This window comes from Erithacus rubecula (assembly GCF_903797595.1).
Source record: "Erithacus rubecula genome assembly, chromosome: 15".
NCBI lineage: Eukaryota > Metazoa > Chordata > Aves > Passeriformes > Muscicapidae > Erithacus > Erithacus rubecula.
This window is the reverse complement of record NC_136667.1, coordinates 5,766,516-5,786,426: the sequence shown is the minus strand read 5'-3', so window position 1 is coordinate 5,786,426 and position 19,911 is coordinate 5,766,516. Positions and strand designations below refer to the sequence as shown.

At 50.4% G+C, this 19,911-nt stretch overlaps 1 protein-coding gene across 2 annotated transcripts in view; it reads right to left on the bottom strand.

The window, feature by feature from the left end:
* OPHN1 (oligophrenin 1) overlaps positions 1-19,911 on the bottom strand; it is a 48,676-nt gene that overhangs the window by 3,580 nt on the left and 25,185 nt on the right. The window contains exons 5-21 of one of the 2 annotated variants that reach the window (XM_079319218.1): positions 19,266-19,367; positions 18,341-18,451; positions 17,590-17,694; positions 16,752-16,881; positions 15,251-15,351; positions 13,723-13,814; positions 13,527-13,605; positions 12,928-12,961; positions 11,638-11,700; positions 10,717-10,791; positions 8,990-9,074; positions 8,603-8,661; positions 7,147-7,252; positions 6,264-6,423; positions 2,503-2,650; positions 1,340-1,609; positions 518-683 (exon numbers count right to left, since the gene is read on the bottom strand). In XM_079319218.1, coding sequence (XP_079175344.1) covers positions 518-683; positions 1,340-1,609; positions 2,503-2,650; positions 6,264-6,423; positions 7,147-7,252; positions 8,603-8,661; positions 8,990-9,074; positions 10,717-10,791; positions 11,638-11,700; positions 12,928-12,961; positions 13,527-13,605; positions 13,723-13,814; positions 15,251-15,351; positions 16,752-16,881; positions 17,590-17,694; positions 18,341-18,451; positions 19,266-19,367 — 1,886 coding nt within the window. Of the gene's footprint in view, positions 1-517; positions 684-1,339; positions 1,613-2,502; positions 2,651-6,263; positions 6,424-7,146; positions 7,253-8,602; positions 8,662-8,989; positions 9,075-10,716; positions 10,792-11,637; positions 11,701-12,927; positions 12,962-13,526; positions 13,606-13,722; positions 13,815-15,250; positions 15,352-16,751; positions 16,882-17,589; positions 17,695-18,340; positions 18,452-19,265; positions 19,368-19,911 lie in introns of both variants that reach the window. The other variant, XM_079319217.1, reaches the window with a different exon arrangement.

Genomic DNA, 19,911 nt, shown 5'->3' with positions numbered 1-19,911 from the left:
CAGTGTTTATGTGGTCCCACTCGTGCTCAAGAAAGTGAAGTTCTCCCAGGCAGTTCTGGCACAGAGCTGGTCCTCATGGCACCCTTTGCTTTCTTTTGGTTAATTCCCACTAAAGCCAGCAGGGTTTCTGACTCTCCTAAAATCTGAAAGAAATCTGAGAAGCTGGAGCTGAACTCCATCCAATTTCCTTAAGAAGATCCAAGCTGGATCTTGTCCTGCCCCAGAAAGTGTCTCACTCATTTGAGAGGTTTGCTGGGGCCAGGCAGGGAGGGGCTCAGCTCCACCAACCCAGGAACAGCAGGGAAGGGGATGGGACAAGGCTCAGCCCTGGGGCTGTGCTTGAGCAGTGCCAAAGCTTTGTGTTTGCCTTTGCTGTGGCTCCAGTCCCCTCCCAGCTTTCCATGTGACCCTCAAACCTGCACTTACACCAGTGCCAAGGGACACCCACAGGCTCCAGCCACTGAGCCCCCGGGTGTCCCCACCAGCACCATGCACCCACCACGGGCTGCTGGCTTACACAGATGAGGGCATTTCCTCTGCTGTCCCTGCTATCAGATCTGGCCTCTGCTCCAGCTTTGGAGGGACAGGAGTCCGGCAGGGTGGATCTGGAGGTCTCACAGGGGGACGAGTTATCACGGGCTTATCACCATGGGAACGTGGCTTGGGGACACCGTCACAGTCACCTGAGGGATGGAGATGACAAACACTGAGCAGCGAGCTCTGGAAAGCCAGGTATTTATGAAGGGGCACTGAACAGGTCTGTGGGTTTAGTCCTCTGCCTCAACACTCTCTCACTGACAGTGGCCAACAGCCAGAATGGAGGGACAGAGCCCATGGAAAGGAAATTCCCACACTACCTGCCCCAGAACAGCCTTCCTGGAACAGGGGATGGAGCTGGACCTGCAAGGACAAACTCAATGGAGTTGCTGACTATGGAGCTGATACTTCCTGGCAATGACAAGTGTTCTTAACCAAACCCTGGGCAGTGCTGCTGTGTGAAAGGGAGAGGAGCAGCACAAACTGGTGATTCCTGCAGCTCAGCTTTCATCCTGGACAGTGATACCGTCTTCTCCTCAGCTGCTTTTCTTTCCCATGATCCAGCCAATCTTGTTTTCACTTAACCCTTCAAAATCTTTAGGAATCAAGCCAACAAGGAATGAGTGTCAGACTTTACCCATGCCCACGCCTTAGGCTGTTGTGCTCTCCCAGCCCCTCTTGCTGAGCTACATTGAGAGGACATAGGGGGAGAAGCCCAGGGAGGGTGGGCTCAGCACCCTGGGCTGCCCCTGGGAGCAGGACACTCCTGCCTGGCTCTGGCCAGGCCCCAGTGCACACTCACCCTCTCTGCCACAGACGCCTGGCCGTGGCGCGGGTCTCCTGGCCTGCAGCGTGCCTGTCCTCAGCACAGGGCTGCTCACCACCCCGTTGGCTGCCCTGGCTGCTGGTTTCAGCCCTGCCTCCTGCAGCCTGCTGCCCAGCCTGCCCAGCTCGGGCTCGCCGCGAGCCTGGGGCCGGCTCTCGTCCCCCCCCGGCCGCGGCGCGGGCGGGCGGCTGCGCTGCAGGGGCCTGGGGGGCTCCGTGCCCCCATTGGGGGTCTGGCCCAGCCTCTCTGCTGTGGAGACAAGAGACAGAGCTGTGGGTTAGTTGTGTATCACACCTGATGTGCCTCCAAAAGTCCCACCCCTCTTGCTATGAGCCCGGCAGCCTCGGGCGGTCCAAGGCAAACACTTCTGCTGCCAGGTCGAGGACACATTGAAATGCAAGGCCAGCCCCAACTCCATTAGCAGTCTGGGGGTTGTAAAGAGCAGTGTGAATCAATCATGTTTTGCCAGTGTCACAAAGTACACTTTACACCTCAACCTTCAGAGCTCTGAAAACTAATGGAGAAAGAGACTTTCCATCTCTGTGGTGACTGTGGAATCAGGGCACAGCCTGCAGTGACAATTAGAGCAAATGAGGTGCAAAAACATGATTTTAAGCTGATGTGCCCTTAGCTGTTAATCCAGCTGACTGCAAGGAAATGCTGAAGCCCTTATCATCATGTCAGAGTAGAACTTGGCCTAGAAAATACCTTTACTGCATCCTGAAAAAGTTCTTTGGAGTTCCTGCTCTGGATGCGGAACTGCCAGCAGCTGAGCCAGCTTGAGCCCTCCTTGGGCCTCCCACAACACAGCCCTCCCTGGCTACCATCCCACCAACACTCCATGCAGCTTTTTGACCCTGATGCCACAAAACCTCTCCTGTTCCAAGAACCAGCCTTGATTCTGCTAATGGAGAATGCAGCAAGTACCAGAAAAACCCAAATCCCACAAAGTCTGACTTGTGATATGATGCAACCCATGTAGGAGGGTTTTTTGCTTTGTCTCTAAGCAGCCCTCACTGTCTGCCATGCCCAGGAGCTGGGACGTGCAGCCCTGCTGCTGTTACCTCCATTGCTCCTGGACAGCTGTTCCAGGGAGCAGCAGGGGTGAGGGGCAGGTGAGCATCAGGAACAACACTGACCTGTGCTCTCCTCCACAGAGGCTCCGAAGAACACGGGTCTCTCCCTCAGGGGACGCTTGGAGATGGTGATGGGCTTGTGCCGCCGGGCAGCCACCCTGGGAGGGGGCACAGGGGGGGCTGTGGGGTCTTCAGGGGGGCCAGAGTAGATCTGTAAAGGGACACACGTTCAGGTGAGCTGACACAAAGGGGCTGCTGCCTCACCTCCCACTGCAGGTGCCCCTGCCCAGCACACAGGGGGATGGTGGCCACCACTGACACTGTCCCAGTATGGCACCATCCCCACCACTGACACTGTTCCAGCATGGCACCATCCCCACCACTGACACTGTCCCACCACTGACACTGTCCCAGCATGGCACCATCCCCACCACTGACACTGTCCCCATCAATGACACTGTCCCCACCATGGCACCATCCCCATCACTGACACTGTCCCCACCACTGATACTGTCCCTGTGGCTCAGCAGGAAGATCACAAACAGACAATGTGTAGAGGTAAATTCCTCTGGAGCAGATGAGGGAGGCTTTGAAGCTCCTGACCAACATCAAGACTCCCATGGTCAAAGAGATACAATCCCCAAAACACCCAAACCAACCCTGCATTGTTTCAGATCAAACACTAAAACCCTTCAGCTCTTGGCTTACAATGACGTGTTTGGCACAAGGAAATTGCCTGGGATGAAATACTGGCATACTGAAATACTGAGAAGTTTTATCTCCTTTTCTCACTAGTCATGTGGCACCTATTTGGTTTGGATTAATTGAGAGCTTCTCATTTATGTCAGGACTTTTTTTAAGAGGTGAAAAAGAAATAAATGAAGATCTGAAACACTATATCAAGGCCCAAAGCAGCTGCTCCTGTGTTCTTCCCAGGGATGTTAATTGAAGTTTTATCAGGCTTTAAAGCCTGAGTTACTATGGAGAGGTGGACTGAGCTGCTGAGCCCAGAGGCTGCACTGCCTCTCCTGGGAGGTGTGGAGCTGGTCCCTTCCTGGCTCCAGCCCAGAGCAGCAGAGCTGTGCCAGCCCCACCAACATGCTGGGTCATCACACCCTTGGGCCACACTTCAATATGGAAAAACAACTTTTTTGAATGACCCAGAAAAATCTTAACATGAAGAAATGTAACATTCTGCTTTGATTAAGTGCCTCATTTTTGGTAATTCAAACCAAAAGTATATTCCCTCTTCAGGAGGCCAAAAAGGAGGGCTAGGAGACCAAGATGTGGGATGGGAGAGGAAAACACGTCCCTAGTTTAAACTCCTTGGTCCCAAGTGTGTGCTTGGGGAGGGTACACAGCTCCCCACACCCCAGGGTCAGGCTGCTCTGACCCAGCCTGGGCTGCCTTTGGGTAAATCCATGTGCCAGGACCAGCTTTGCTCCCAACAGCCTGGCCCACTCTGCACGAGGAGAGGAGCAACAGCACAGAATCACAGAATGGTCCAGGCTGGAAGGGCCCACACTGGGTCAGCTGGTCCATCCTCCCTGCTCAAGCAGGGCTTCCCTAAAGCAAATGGCACAGGATTGTGTTCAGGCAGCTCTGGAATATCTCCAGAGAGGGAAGATTACACACCTACCCTGGGAAAAAACCCCCACACTCAGGGTTTGGTGACACAGGGTGGTGCTGGCTCACTGCCTGCTGGGCTTTGCCCTGGGCAGGGGCAAGACATGGTCCCCTCTCCAAAACACAGGGACTGAGCACTCACTCTCCTGCTGTGACACAGCAGCACATGAATTAAAAGCAGCAGCTCCTGGATTATTAAAACAGCAAAGGATTGCCTGTAGGAGGGAATTTTTTTGGAAATATCAACCTCATCCCTATATCCTGAGCAGAATCTAATCCTGCTTTCAAAAGAAACTTTAAGCTCCCCATGGACACTTATACAGGTACCAAAGAATATTGTTTTCAACACCTGAAACCCAAGCTAAACCATTCACAAATGACTGTGTTTAAGAGGTGGGTGCAGGCTCTGATTTACTTCTAAATGAAAATCTAAGTTAAATAACCTAAAGGTACCAAGATATTGACAGACCCTCACCTTAAGGAGGTTTGTACAGGGAAGAAGAACAATCAACCTATTTAATTTAACCACGCACAGCATTGAAACATGAGCTGTGGAAACAGCAATTATCCACAAACACTTCATGAATAGTTACTTTGTCCTCAGAGTCTTCATATTGCACCACATAAACCACATCCCCTCTTCCTCCAAGACTCATCTGAGCTGTTTGCTCATGTGTGAGCTCTCAGCTCCAACGCCGAACTTACAAACTCAATCCAATAAATGTGACTAACTAAACCTTATTGCTGGAGAAATTAAAAGCAAGCAAAAGGACATCTGGCTTAATTAAAACTGTTGTTCCAGCTCTCAGAGGTGGCAGGATGTGTTGATTCAGACTGTGCTGCAGGCTGTAAGGAGGGGAGCACAGAGCCTCGTCTCTGGAGTGAGCATATGAGATCCCAGACACAAACCAGTCCCTGTTTTTCTGAGGGACCTTATTACAAGTGTTCATAGAGCCCTACAAAGGAACTGGCTGGTGTTTCCATAAAGCCTCTCTGAGCTCCTTCATCCCATTTCAACCATTGGCATCACAGCCAACCCCCACCCCCTCACCTGGTCCCCATGTAGTCCCCACCTGGCTGCTCTGGCTCCACATCCTGCTGCAAGAACCTTGCTGTTCCAGCTCTGGTTGCCTCTTCCCTTTCCAAAGGGAGCTTTGCCTGGCCCAGCCCCCTCCCAGCAAACTCCATCCCTGAATGAAGGGCTCCATGCACTTCCTGCTCCTCAGGCATAGGAGAGGTGCCTGTGCACTGTGCTGTGAAAAGCTGGAGGGCTAAACTCACTCCTTGGAGCCCAGGGCTGTTACCAGGGTGTTAATCTGCTCCCTGCTGAGGATCTGCTGCTCAGGATTCAAACCCTGCTCTGGCTTTCAATATTAACACCCAGCTCTTGTCATCCCCCAGGCACCTGACACCCCTGAGCTGGTGTCGGGTATCGCTGGGAGCAAGAGCCAGCACAGACACAGGGGAATATTCTGCTTTCCAGAGACACAGCTCCACATGACAAAGCTGCTGCCTGCACGTGCCCAGGACCCTGCCTGGGTACATGGGCGATGCTCAGGCTGAAATATGAAATACTCAGTGCAGATCCACGGAAGGCAGATGAGACTGGAGGCTCTCCAAGGCTCTTGGTCCTGTGATAGAGTGGGGAGCAGCCTCAGCTCCTCCAGCTACTCCACCCCAGGCAGCAGCTCCCCCAGACTCCTCTTCAGCCCAGGCAGCAGCTCCCCCAGACTCCCCACACCACCTCCACACCATCCCTGTATCTCTACCTGAACACAGCTGAATTTCTTTCATCAACCATTCAACACTTGTCTGCTCTGTTTTTTTCCACTAATCTAACACTTGTGCAGTACCTCACTTTGTACTGTGCCCATTAAAACCAATTCTGCTCTGGTCTAGCTCCTGTCTAGTAAAATAAAGAGTGAAGAGTGCAATGTCCAGTCATACAATAGTTTTTTTTACAAGCTTCCCTCATTTAAAAAGAAAAGGCAAAAATGCCCAGACTCTCTGTTTCCTCAGGGACCAGCTAACAGCAACACTGAGGAACACACCTGCTGCTCTTTGCTTCCTCCTGCAGCCTTTCAGAGCAGTGTGTTACATAAGGGCAGCCCAAGGAGGCTCCAGAAGGAGCCGGAGCTGCCGAGTTGCCACAGCAACAGTGTGCAGGAGCAGCTGGAGCTGCTCGGGGGCTGCCCTACCTTCCCAAAGTGCTCTATCAGGATCTCCACCACGATGTTTTGGAACTTGATGTTCATCATGGCTGCCACAGTGTCCTCCTGTGCTCGCATCAGGGTGGGCCCAAAGATCACCCCCATGTTGGATGGTGACATCAGATTCTCCCGGCTGTGCTCGCAGACGCTGCAGAGAGCAGGGCAAGGAGGAATGGTTTGGTTTGGTTTTTTCCAAACAGATCTTATTCCAAGAAAAAAAATAAACAACCAACCAAACAAAAAAATCCCTAGGATAAACTAAGAATCAGCTGTTCAATTTTCTTCATTGTGTTTCAGAATTTGTTTCCCAGCAGTGACAAACATGGCTCTAGGTCTGACACAAACATTTGGCTCAGACAGATGCTGGAGAGAGCAACGTGCTGACAGCATCTTTATTTCATCTCTTCCCATTCCCAACTCCTCTTTAACTCTGCAATCAAAAGTTATCTGCACAACATATGCACAAAAGGAATCATTTAGATCTTATAGCCTTTTTATCCAGAACTGACTTCTGGGTTTAATTTTCTCTCTCTCTGAAGGAGAACTGAATATAGGGAGCACACTAGGGTGGCTTCCAGTAAATTTCTGAGGAGTGACAATTAATAGCCCCTGCTCCCAGAGAGTATTTTCATTTTTAAATCATTTCCTGCTCTGTGCATGTCTGAAAGGCCATGGAAGGAGCAACCAAAAAGAGAAGCACCACTTCATGCAGAAGGCAGCAAAGATAGTCGCCCCCTTTGTGCAATCCACATGGAAATTCCCAAGGACACTACAGTGGGTAAAATTTTGCAAACCAAACCTCCCAAAAAGGCTTGTTTTGCTGATTCCATTATTCCCCTTTCTTTATTTTTAGAGGAAAACATCTGCTTACTTGACGAGGTGCTGGATGAGGAGCTCTAACATCTCCCTGTTCTTATCAGGCAGTTTATAGACCAGTGCATGAATGGCTCCCAGCCTGTAATCCAGGTTCTCAGACTCTGGAAAGCAGGAAAACAAAGAAGAATCTGTACCCAGTACTTTCAAACTAAATACACCAGGGAGATAAAAAGCCAAAGGAAAGCTGTGGAACTGTTCCCTGTGCAGCATGGGAGCAAAAGAGAGCAGAGGGAAGTGGGATTTCACAGCAACAGGGTGAACACTGGGAGAAACAATATGAAGTGGAAAGAGGAAGAAATGGAGCTTGAAAGGGAGCCCAGGGACACACTCCAAAAGAGGCTGGGCATGGGCAGGTCCTCCCCTCTGCACCCTTGTTCCTCACACTTGGGAGCACACAGCCTCCCTCTGGGAGTCCTATCAGCCCAGAGAGCTCTGACACTGGACAGCACCTAAAATATCCTGCAGAGAAAAAACCTGAGTCCCTGACCCAAAGAGGTCACCCTTAGAAGAATAAATAATCAGGAAACAATAAAATACTCCATGTGAAAAGAATGGTGTGGGGTCTGGGAAGCTCAATGGTGCAAGTTTCTGAGGGAGGGCAGGGAAAAGATAAATGTCCTGCCCACACCCAGCCATCATGAGCTTAACCAACTCTGAAACTAATAAATCCTGGGCTTAATCACCTTCAGCAAGTGGTGAAATATTTCCAAGAAAAAATTGGTGTTATTCATTCTCCAGAGGGACACATGAAGAAGAACTGGGCACCCTCCCAGTCTCCTGGTGACTTCTGGAGGCACAGCAGGATGAGGGATGCTCTAATGCCACACATTTCCAAATGTCAGCACACCCATGCTGAGGGTGATGACCAGCTCCCTGCATCCCTGTCTCCCTCACAGGGCACAGCTGGCACAGCTTATCTGCAATGGCCACAAGAAGTGACAGCAAAGGATGGGCTGGCTCAGCACAGGTGAAGCCCTGGCACTGCACTTGTGCTTCTTGGCTGAGTAACCTCTGTTATTCCCAACTGTGACTCAATCCTAACAGCCACAGCAGAGAAATATCTTCCATGTACTGGCAGACATTCTGTTTTCAACATTTCAGGACAAATTATACACCCTAAAGGGAACACCTACTTATCTGGGTAGTAACAGCACATCCCATTCCCTCACAGATTATAAAATATATCAATACTAGGGGGAAACACTTCTTGTGGCAGACTTGTGCTGCTTTCAAGTGAGTGACATCCTCTGGCTCTCCAGACCCCCTGAGAGCACAAGACCCTGTCTGAGGGAGGGATAAGCACTTGGAGGGGAGACCCACAGCTCTTTCTGCAGGTGAAGCAGCTGGACAACAGGGAGCTGGGCTGGCAGAGCTCTGCCAAGTGATTCTGATGGACCCTGGCTGGGGAGAGCAGGGCCAGGGACCATCAGTGGGAAAGCTGTGGGACTTACTGGCAGCCAGGACCAGCTCTTTGTGGAGCTTGTACGTCATGACAGGTTCAGACAGGTTCCTGCAACAACCAGAAAGAAAACTGAGCTGTGCAGGGCATTGTGACCTACTCATGATCCACTTTGGATGGATGGGCAAACTGGCTCATCCCTTAGTGCCACCAAGTCCCAGTGGCATTTCCCTCTGCAGCCAATATCAGTGAAACAGCCCACCCCATAGGATTGAGGGGCTCTGTAACACCCAAATTTATCATTCCTCTTCCCCAAGCCTTTGTCACTTTGCCCTTTCCACAAACCAGATCTGAACGTCTGGCAGCTCATTTTGCCTTTCCTCTGGATCAGCCCCAGTTCTCTTTGCCTCCTTGGGGCAGATGTGACCTGCAGTGCTACCTGAGATAGAACTTCAGTGAGCTGGTGATGGTCTTGATGTCCCAGTCCCCACTCTGGAGATCCACGTCCCCAGGGCATTTTGGATCTGAAAGAAGAATGAAAAGGTTTTGGAATAAAGTTCAGTTAGAGGTTGCTAATAAACAGTCTGCTTGGGGTGAGGGTTTCCCCTTGAGACACATGAAGCCACAACAGCACACAAAGAGAGCTCCTAATTCCTGTGGCTGGGAAAAGCAGAAAAACAGCACCAGTGTCAGGATTTTGGAGAGGCTGGGGAGTGGTGCTAATGAGGGACAAAGAGGGAAGCACAAGATAAAATTTAAGCAGCGCTGAGAAATCACTGAGAGCATATTCTCTAGAGTTTATTTTTTCCCAAGGCTGGCAGAAACAACACATTTCAACAGGTCCAAGACAAGCTTTCTCACATCCAAAGTAATCTGAATGCCAGCTCCAATACCTCATTTGCAGCTACTCCCCTGAAGGCTGTTCTGGAAGCATTCCCTCTTGCTGCAGGAGAGGAGGGAGCTCAGGGGAGGCCCAGCAGCATGGAAATAGAGTTTGCTCCTGCCTAACCCCCCTGATAAACCACATCATGTCTGTGGCGCCACGAAATGAAGGATGTAGTTGTAGGATGGGGGAAAGCTGGACTACAGAAATAAACAGCAGGATTTATTTTTGAAAATAAATAGGACTAGGGACTCAAAAAAACCCCAAAAAAACTCCTTTGAGTGGTTAAAGATGAAATCCTGCTGCAGCAATTATTTGTGGTGTTGGTGGTGTTGGACTTTCCATTGTGCTTTCATATGCAGTGGGGTGGCAAGTGATTATGCAGACCCATGCAGATAAACAAAACAAAACAAAAAGCCACTCACTGGTGGGATTCAGAGGAGAAAACCACAGAGCTGCTCACAGGGAGGGTAAGAATCAAGCAGTAATAGAACCTGAGGCTGAGCAATGAGTCATAGCCCAGCAGAGCTGGGCAGATGCCCGAAGTCATGGCTCTGTGAGAACTGGGCATAGCCAAACACCAGCACAAACCAGGGCTTTAATAAACAACATCCAGAGTAGAAGCAACAGGAGACAGCCAAAGCCTTTGAATGCTGCATTAATATCAGATGTGTCAGCTGTGAGCCTGAGGCACACAGGCAGCAGGGTGAGTGCAATTCCTACCCTGTGCCCCAGCCCCAGGCAGGGCTGGGGAGAATGGTTTGGCCTTGGACAGGTGGGGACTGACCCTAGAGGTGCCCTGAGAGGTTTGCAGATGATTATGAGCTGAGGGTATGGTGGCCTCAGCCAGAACCCAGCCTAGAAGGGCATGTCCTGGCACAAAGCAGAGCTGCTGAGCCCCACAACCTGCCAAGACTATAAACACTGCCCAGTTGCTAAGCCTGTATGACACAGATCCAGCCACAGACAGGCTCCCAGCAGGAACACATCCACTGCCCTCTTAACATGTACACTGGCTCCTTATTGTACACACTGCACACAGCAAGGGGACCCCATCCTTCCAGAGAAAAACCTCACTGGGGTGGAGGGCTCCCTGCACAGGCTGCCTTCCCAGTCCAGCTCATCATGTTATCCCAGGAAAAAAGGGGAAGATGAGCCTCAGTGGGGTCACAGGGACCAAAACCCATGCTGGACATTTCCCACTGTGGAACCAGATCCTCTCTATCCCTCACAAACAATTCAAGAACAAAACAGTGTAATAGCACAGAATAATTAATTCTTACCAAAAAAGGCATTCAGTAACTTCTGCACCTGGATATTGCTGCCAACAGTCCTGTACACGCCCTCCGTAGTGATTCCTGAGAGGACAAAGCCAAGAGCTTAGCTGAGCTTTCCTGCTGTTGGTGCAAAAGCCCCATCTAGTGGAGTTGTTTTCCTGCTGCTGGGCTCTGTCCTACACTTTGGGCTCTGCCCCACTCCCTGGGCTGTGCTGGCAGGGTCTCTGCTGATCCCAGCACCACCGTGGTCACCGTGTCATGGTCAGGTGAGCACAGCCAGGGCATGGGACACACCAGCCCACACACCCCATTTCTCTGGGGTGCTGCTTTATCACAGATTTGCTCACACATTGAAGTAGAATCTGCAAACACTGGCCAGTGCTGGGATAGGCAGAATCAGTGTCTCTCCTAGCTCTGTGAGCAAGGTCTTTGTGCCCCCCTGCTCCCCACTCCACAGCCTCAGCAGCCCCAACCCCACATCTGGAGAAGAATCCAGGCCCCCATCCCACACTGGTGATGTTCACTGGTGCAGACTGGATGATATGTGACAGCCCAAAGGATGAGCTGCCACCCTTCCACCTGCTTCTGCTGCTTCACAGGCCTGAGGCAGCCTGTAGCCACCCCTCTGCTCTCCTGCCCAACACTGCGTGTGCTCAGGGCCAAAACTGAGAAAATCACAAGTGAAAACAGCATTAATGGGGAAATTCAACCCAAACTTTGGTACAACATTCTGAACCAGGTGGGGTTTCTGCTCCCAGAGAACATGCATTCAGCTGAAGAACACACTTTCAGCTGAAGAACACATATTCAGCTGAAGAACACCCATTCCTCAGCCCAAAGCTGAAGCCCTGTGCCAGTGGCTAACACTGCAGGAGCTGCAGGAACTCAAGCCATGGGCAGCATGGCCAGGTTGGGTGAGCTCCTCACCTTTGGTCTCCACTGCGTTGATGCACTTCCGAACAAACTTGAAGCCCACCTCATTCAGCTCCACTGTTTGGGACAAGGAAGCTGTGTTAGCTGGAGACCCCTGGGACCCCCCAGCCCACAGAGTGCTCACACCTGCACCCCATCCCTCACCCCCTCAGGAAACATCAGCATTCTGGACATCCTGACAAGGAGTTATTAGTTCCATATGTTCTCCCATTTTTTTTTCCAATTTATTTTGAGTTGCAGCACTGCTCCCTGTCCCCTCTCTGTCTTTAAGAAAACAACAGTATAAATTGGTTTAATAATAGTGTAAATTATCTGAATTGTGTCTGATAAATATTTGAATAATCACTTCCAGAGGAAAACCTGTAGTTAAAGCTCTTCCTCATCATGGAACTGTGTAATTTCTGCTTACCTACATCACCAGGATCAAAAAGCAAAACCAATTTAGTTTGATGTGCTGAGGAAAGTTGATCTGGGGAATCCTATGGGATCCCTGCATTTTCAGCAGGTTGTTTATACTGATTCTGTCTGCTCTGAGCAACAGCAACATCAAGCTCAGGCATCTCTTAGCTGTACTCCAGGAATAAGCACAGACCCACCTGGTGCTTGATACTGAGGGCTATGATACCAATGGAATTCTTACCACCTCTAATCTATGGCAAATAGAGAATGTTTGTTCAGTGAAACCCTAATTCACATTCCTCCCAGTGTGTGATGTGAACACAGCCACACAGCAGGTTTGTGCTCATGCTTCTGGGAATGCTCCCCCTGTGCTCATTACAGCCAGCTAGTGACAGTGCTGATGAAGTGACCTGTGAGACAATGCAGGTTTCACCCAGCTACAGAGCCCCAGAGGGGTTCCAGGGCTCTGCAGTTTGTCTCAGTTTTCCAGGGCTCTGCAGGGTACACCCACTGCTCAGAAGGGGGACATGGGACATGGTGATGGGTGGGAGATCCAAGGAACTGAATGACTCATCTATTACCCTACTATAACCTCTGTTAAGGGACACATCCTCAGAATCTCTCATTAGGGTTTGGAGGTGTAAATTGAACTCCACATCCTACTACTCCTGGCTAAATAAAAAAAGTGCTCACTGCAACTCTTTGCAACTCCTTCTTATCTGGGATCATTGCCAGACACTGTGGTACAAGAAAAGAAGTGACACTCTGTCACAGAGTGGGGACAGTGCTACTCAGCAGGAATTGAGGATGAGTGTATTTGCAAGGAAAATCCTGCCTGGCCTCGAGGCTGTGAGAGCCCAAAGAACAGCAACAGAAGTGACTCACTTTCTTCCTGCTTCGTGATGGGACTGTGATAAATCTGAAAAAGGGGAGGGAATGAGGGAGGAAGAAGCAAAAACATCATCAGCATGATTTGGTATTTATTTCTGAAAGAAAATGCAGCATCCTATAAATCACCCCCAGATTACCCAGAGGCAATCACAGCCAAAAAGACAATGTCCCATAGAAATCTCACTTTATAATTAGGCATGAACCCGTTATCTGCACAATCAAGGAGTTTCTGCTGTCCCCCTGCATTTCAGTGGGGCACCTATTGCTAAGGAAAGTCTCTGTTCTGTAGGCAAACCACGAGCTTTGCTCAGACTGAAGGAAGGGAACACCAGTAGGCACAGAAAGGTGGGAGAACACGGGTGCAGGGTGGGCAGTGACACCTCTGAAAAGGTGGCTGAGGGCAAAATCAGCTCCAGCAGGTAGTGAGGAACAGAGTAGCAGTGAAGCAGCCTCGGGCACCAAAACACCAAAAAGCCCAGTGGGAGCAGAGGGAACAGCACGGAGCCCATGCAGCACTGATGCTGAGCTGCACTGCCAGCAGGGGACACTGCTGGGCAGCACATTCCAACGGGAACAGCTCCAGCGACACTCACCGGCTCCTTCCCGTCCATGGCCTCCATCCACAGCCTCCTGTTGGCTTCTGAGAGCGCCTGCAGCGTGATGGTCCCAGACCTGTGAGGGGTCCCAGGGACAGGCAGGGAAAGGAGGAAAAGCTGCTTTTAATAACAGCAAAGAGGGATTTGCTGCAGGCCCGTGGGGTTTGGGGCTACCAGGTGTGAAGGCTCTCACCTTTCATTAGTTTCAATGTCAAAACAAAATCTTTTGTCTATAGAGTCAGTCTTTCTCCTTACACAGGATTTCAGGGTCAGGTCCAAGGTGCCCTAGGAGAGAACATGAAAGCCAAGGTGAGAGGACAGAAACATGGGGGATTTTGGGCTCCTCAGCCCCTCAGCTGCAGCCCAGCACAGCACTGCCCACAGTACCTGTCCTGGCATTCCCATGGCATTGGTGCCAGGGCATGGCTGATCCTCCCATCACCATCCAGGCTCTGAGTTCCAGACTTGCTCTGAGCCAGAGAATGTTCTGGACTCAACAGAGCAGCACTCTGCCTCTCCAGTGCTGGAACACCAACCCAGTCTCTGAGGCCAGGACCACACTCACCCTTGCTCTGACACAGCTAGGTTCTAATTTTTATCAGTACCAATCACCCACATCATCAATGATCCACATGGCTTTACACAAACACTGTGTGCCAAAGGAATGGACATTTCCTCACCCCAGATAGAGCAGACATGCTCTGCAGAGGCTCAGCTCTAGCCCTGGGTGTTCATATCCCTGTGCTTTGCAGCAGAGTCAATTCATAATTTGATTGTGGGTTTGTGGCCAGCTGTGACCTGATGGTGCAGCTAGCAGAGTTTGGGAAAAGCACTAAGTTTTCCAAGCCCCTAAATGCAGTAATGGGCCTTACCAGACATGCTTATGGCATAAATGACAACAAATCTCTCCATGCAATAATTTGGACATTTCTTTGCCCAGCTCTCTGCCAAGGGGTTGCAAAACATGTACTTTATTTTCCTGCTGCAGAGTGCAGAGCCCTGCCAAAAGCAGACCATGAGCTCACACACTGGAGCTCACACTGGCTGGGAAGGCCCTGGGGAGCTGCTCATGGCAGAGGAGGGTGGGGGACTCAGCTGGAGCACTGGCTGTGCTGCATCCTCCCACCCTCCCAGTCACGAGGAGGGACTCAGGGAACTCCCAGACTTTGGTAAACCAAAGCACTTTGTGAAAGAAGTAGTTACCCAAATTGTGCAGTTTGGAGCTGCACTGTTGCCCTCTCCTCTCCCCACAGTGTTCCAGTCCCACAGTGTCAGTGGTGAGAACAGAAATTAAACCACAAACCACTGCTGTGAGCACGTGCTGAGGCAAGGAAATGCTGCATTTGGGAGCAGTAACTCCTGTAGTAACTTGAGTCATTCTGGCACTTCAGTGGCTGCCACAGTTCTTGTGGCTCAGCTGGTCCAGAGAGGAACAAATTTCACCCCAGACTGAACTCAGGGGCCAGCAGTATCTGGTATCTCTCATGTCACACAACCTGTATCTGCTGTCAAACCCTGCAGGGCCCAACCCTGCCAAACCCTGGGCTCCCAGGGACACAGTGGAGTGAGACCTTTCTTCATGGGGCTGCCTCTTCCAGGTGACACCAAGCTGCCCTGTGTAGGCAGGGAGGGGACAGAGCCCACCCTCTGCTCTGTGGCACCTGCAGGCTCAGGCAGGGAGGCCTGGGGGCTGTGTCAATGTTTGCAAACATCCAACTCACCTGCTTAGCTCCAGGCTTCTGGTCTATGGGGGTCATCCGTAGGGTTTTTGCCTCTTTTTCATACTGGCAGTAATATTTCACCCAGGAGATGCCCAGAGCCCCTGCAGAACACAGGAGAGGCTGGAATCAGGGACAGGGCTGGAGCTGGATGCAGCCAGCAAGGATGGTCAGTGCTCCCCACATGTCCTCCCTTCTCTGGGATGGACACTGACAGCCCCAGGGAACATCCCCCTTGCAGGTGTCTCCATGGGCAAAAGCCAGGAGGAGAGGAGGAGGAGAGAGAAAGGGGAGGAGATGAAGAGAGAAGCAGGAGGAAGGGAGGTGGAGAGAGGGAGAGGAGAGGAGCACAGGGCAGCAGCTGCCTCTAGGAGCACAGGGCAGCAGCTGCCTCCAGCAGCCTCCCAACTCACTGCTGTGAAAGGACATTTGTGGGACTCTGACCACAAGCCAGGCTGGTTTGGCCAAGCCCAGCCAAGACCCACTCTGGCAGGATCCTACATGTCCTGAATGCCTGTTTCACAAACCTCACTACATTTTCCTATGGGTGAAAACTCAAAACTAAAGACAACAGCAGCTTTAAAATACTCTGGAATTCCTATTTTTTGATTCATTGGCACTTTTCTCTGTTTTCTTACCTGAATCCTTTTGTAGGAAATAATTCAACTGGTATTTTTTCTGTAATTTGTTTTTAAGTTGCAGTTGTCAGGAAAAACAACTTTTCAAACTTGATTTATAGGGAAGCATAAATAGAGGCAGCACATAGCACCTGGCCTGCAGGAACATGCCACATTTGGGGTCTAAAATTACTGAGTGTGCTTTCTTTTAAAAGCAAGACAAACAGATATACAAATACATGTATAAATAGATTTCCACACAGGATTAGGAGTGAATGCTTACAAAGTTGTCTGTAGTCTCAGAAGTCACAGTTTTGCATTGACTTATGTCCCCTCAGCATTCCTGCTGAGTGGCCATGGAGAGCTGCAGCCAGGGTTTGGAAAAGGCTGTATTTGGTCTGATTTGATTCTGCTCAGAATTACAAGTTTTGCTCTCAGCAGCTTAACTCAGCACTGGTTCCACCTTGGCTGTCTCAGCTGCCTGCAGAGGCTGCCAGAGGGAGGCTGGGCAGGACACCAGATTCATCCTGGTGAAACACAGCCAAGGCAGAGCCTGCCAGAGCTCCAGGCTCTGGAGTAATAAATCCCATCTCATCACAGGGCAATTAGCCCTGTGCTGTCACAAACAGGTCACTTGGACAAAGCTCTGTGCCACTGCTGACAGAGCTGCCAGCTGGGGCTGCTGGTGCTTCCCCAGGCACTGCAGTGACACCTGGGCACCTCAGGCACTGGCAGAAGGTGGCACCCTGGGCATGCTGTGCCCTGGCAGCAGTGCCACCCAGTGCAGCAGGGCTGAGCACAGGAGCTGAGTACAGCCCACAGCTGGGCTGTGTCAGGGCAGCCCTGCACGTTCCCTATTGCATCCAGGTGCATCCCAAAGCCATTACATTTCTCCTGAGTGTACAGGTAGCCCTCAATGGTTGGCTGCCCAGGCAGCTTGCAGGTTAGGGGTGCCTCCTTCATCCTCTTCTTCAGGTCTTCCAGCTCCTCCCGTGTGCTGGAAAAGTGGTTCCTTGTCTGGTAACAGAAAACAAACAGAAGCATATTTGAAAATGAGCAAAAAGTGAGCTGCAGGTTATTTATTCCTAGATAAATCTGAGGTGCTGTAGGAGAAATTAATCAGTTCTCAAGGTACAAAACATGGAAACCACTCCACAAATCCACATGGAAACTGGCTGTAAGAGCCACTGAGCTCTAAGGGATGACTGAAGAGGCACATTATGTGCAGAGATGGTGCTGGAGTGCCCACAGCTGGGAGGCCACTTGTTCCTTTAATTAAAGAACTTCAGCACATTTCAAGGCTGGCTGGAGCAGAGGCAGCACCTGAGCTCCTGTTCACAGCATTGCTCAGGTAACAGATGTATTCTCCTCCCAAAGGTGTTGATTCCCAAAGGATCCTGCTACACTGCTCAGCATGAAATAGTCACATAAACATGTGATTAAATGATGCAACTGTAGTAGCCCCTTCCAGAGAAATTATGGTTAAATGATGCAACTGCAGTGGCCTCTTCCAGAGAAAACAATTTCACAGACCTGTGAACTGTCCCATGCAGGACAGGGGAAAATCCACATAACTGAGAAGGAAATAACTGTATCTGCAACAATACAAACATTCAGACTGCCACCCAGACTGCTTGGGTGGAAAGACCTTGCCATCAGAGGTGTGCAAATCCAAATGAGAACAGGAGTCACACAGAAAAGTCTTTCAGCTGGGCAGAAACTCACATTTTGCAGGCTGAGCTGGAGCTGCTGCTTGTATGGGAGGAAATCCTGTGTCAGCTCCACTGTCAGGTTGTTGTAAGTGAAGAGGCTGTGGAGAAATGCCAGCACCTGCAATGGAGGGAAGGGACACACCTAACTTCTGTGTTTGTAATGGAAGGAAAGGTGGACAGAGTGTGGGGTGTCAGAAATTACATGTACAATTATTTTTTCCTCACAACTTTGCAATGCCAGGCTTGGTATGGCTGATCCACCAGAGTGTCCCTAAAGCCCAAGCTAACACCCACACACCTGTCTGAATAAAACACCCAGAACATCTATTCAGATATAGAACCTTTATTCAGACATTTATCTGAATAAAACATCTGCTCTCTGCAGGGAGACCCAGGGCAGGGTCCCTGCCCTCAGCCACACTCTGGGAACCCTGCAGGCCAGGCTGGGACAGGTGAGCAGGGCAGGTAACACCTCTGTCCCTCTGCAGACAGACAGCACTTACCAAACCCAGGGGGGCCAGAATAAGCCATAACAACACTTTGTACAGTGTCCAACCTGTTCCTCAGGATGCACAGACAGCCAGAAGAAACAGGGCTGGGGCCTCACAGTGCTCCAGCAAGCACCACTAAGGTTACCAAGCCAAGGGTGAAGGATTAATTCCTGCCCCACAGAATCTAATCCAACCTGGCAATTCATCCCTTCCTGCCACTGCCAGCACATCTGAGCACCAGCCAATGAGACTGAGAGAAAGGGAAGCTCCTACCGGCTCCACAATGCTGAATTTCTTGCTTTCTTGGACTTCCTGGATCTGGTACACATACTCCAGGGAGGACTCAAAGAAATTGTGTCTCTCTTTGTCCACCTGGAGGTCAGCCTAGAAGAAAGAGGGAAAGGTGGAAAAAGAAAATTCATCACATGTAGTTTGAAAATATTTGACTTGCTTTTGTCTGCCAGCCCACACATAGTTGTGTCCTCACTAAAAACCTGCCTGGTGTCCAGCCCAGCTGTAAACTGGAACATGGGACATTCTAAGTCTGCCCATTTCTGGCTCCTTTTCATTCAAGGATCCAAAACCTTTCCTCACTCTGCAAGGACAAAGCTTTCCCAAAGCTCATTTATTATTTTAGCACAAATCTCTTCTCCTGACAAGGCCTCCATCACCACCCTCTTGCCCGACTCCATCTGTGTCCCAGAGCCAGCAGTTCTGGAGCTGCAGCAGGAGCACACAATGCTCCCAGAGCTCACACACAGTCTGCCTTGCAGAGATGCTCCCAGGCTGGTCTGACAACTGCTCTGACAGATCTGACCAGATCCAGCTGCTCTGGTGTGGGCTGGAGCAGCTGTTTCCCTCCTTGCTGCAACCAGCTGGAAGGAACCCCCTCTGCCTGCCCCCACAGCCACCCAAAAGCACCAGCAGCAAGGCAGGATGCCAGGACAGCAAAAGAAATGATAACTGGTTACTTTTCAGCCAGAGCACTTCCCCAGGTGAAAGGGTGGCCAGTCCCCAGCTGTGCCAGTGCCACCATCAAGGTGACAACAAGCAAGGACAATGTCTAAAGCCACTCCCAGCATCCAACAGGCACAGGAGAACTATGAGCTTGATTTCCCTGGTCTCACAGAGAGCCCAGGCTTTGGGCAGATGGTGCTGTTGCTCCTGGACCTAACTCTGAGAAAAATTCCATACACACCTCCTGTAACTGAGATTCCTTCTTTTTGGAAGACAAATGCAAGTGGCGATCCAGCATAGAGTAAAACTTCTCACCATCCTTCTCAAACTTTTTCTTTCTTTCCTGTAGATGCAAGAGGTTGAAGCAGAACCTGTTATTGGCATTTTCCATGTAAGAACATGCATCAACACCAAGATCCTTTGTGCAATTCTGTATTTCCATGGAGAAATTTTGGCCAACCCAGCCAGAGAACAGAAGGCCACTTCTTATTTGCTCTGCTTTCACACTCCCTTGGATGCAGTTACAACCCAAGACCCAGTCTAGCAATACTCTGTGGCACAAGAAATAATTTTTCATGCCAACATCATGGCAAAAGCCTCATCATGAGGTGCTGTTTCCTCTCTCAATCTCTTCAATATCCAGTAGACATACTCATACATCAAAAACCTGTTCACCATCTCCTGACATGCTGTTCACACAGCCCAGAAACAACTGGGCAAACACTGCAATGTCAGAGACATGTCAAGGTCAAGAAAAGGTTCATTAGATTTTTGGCAACTTTCTGTTCTAAAGAGTTTATCTTTTGTTCCTGAAGAGTACCAGAAGGCAAGCAGAAGCCTGACAGGTCAACAGGCAGGCAGGAAATCCTCATCTGCCTGTCAGCAGT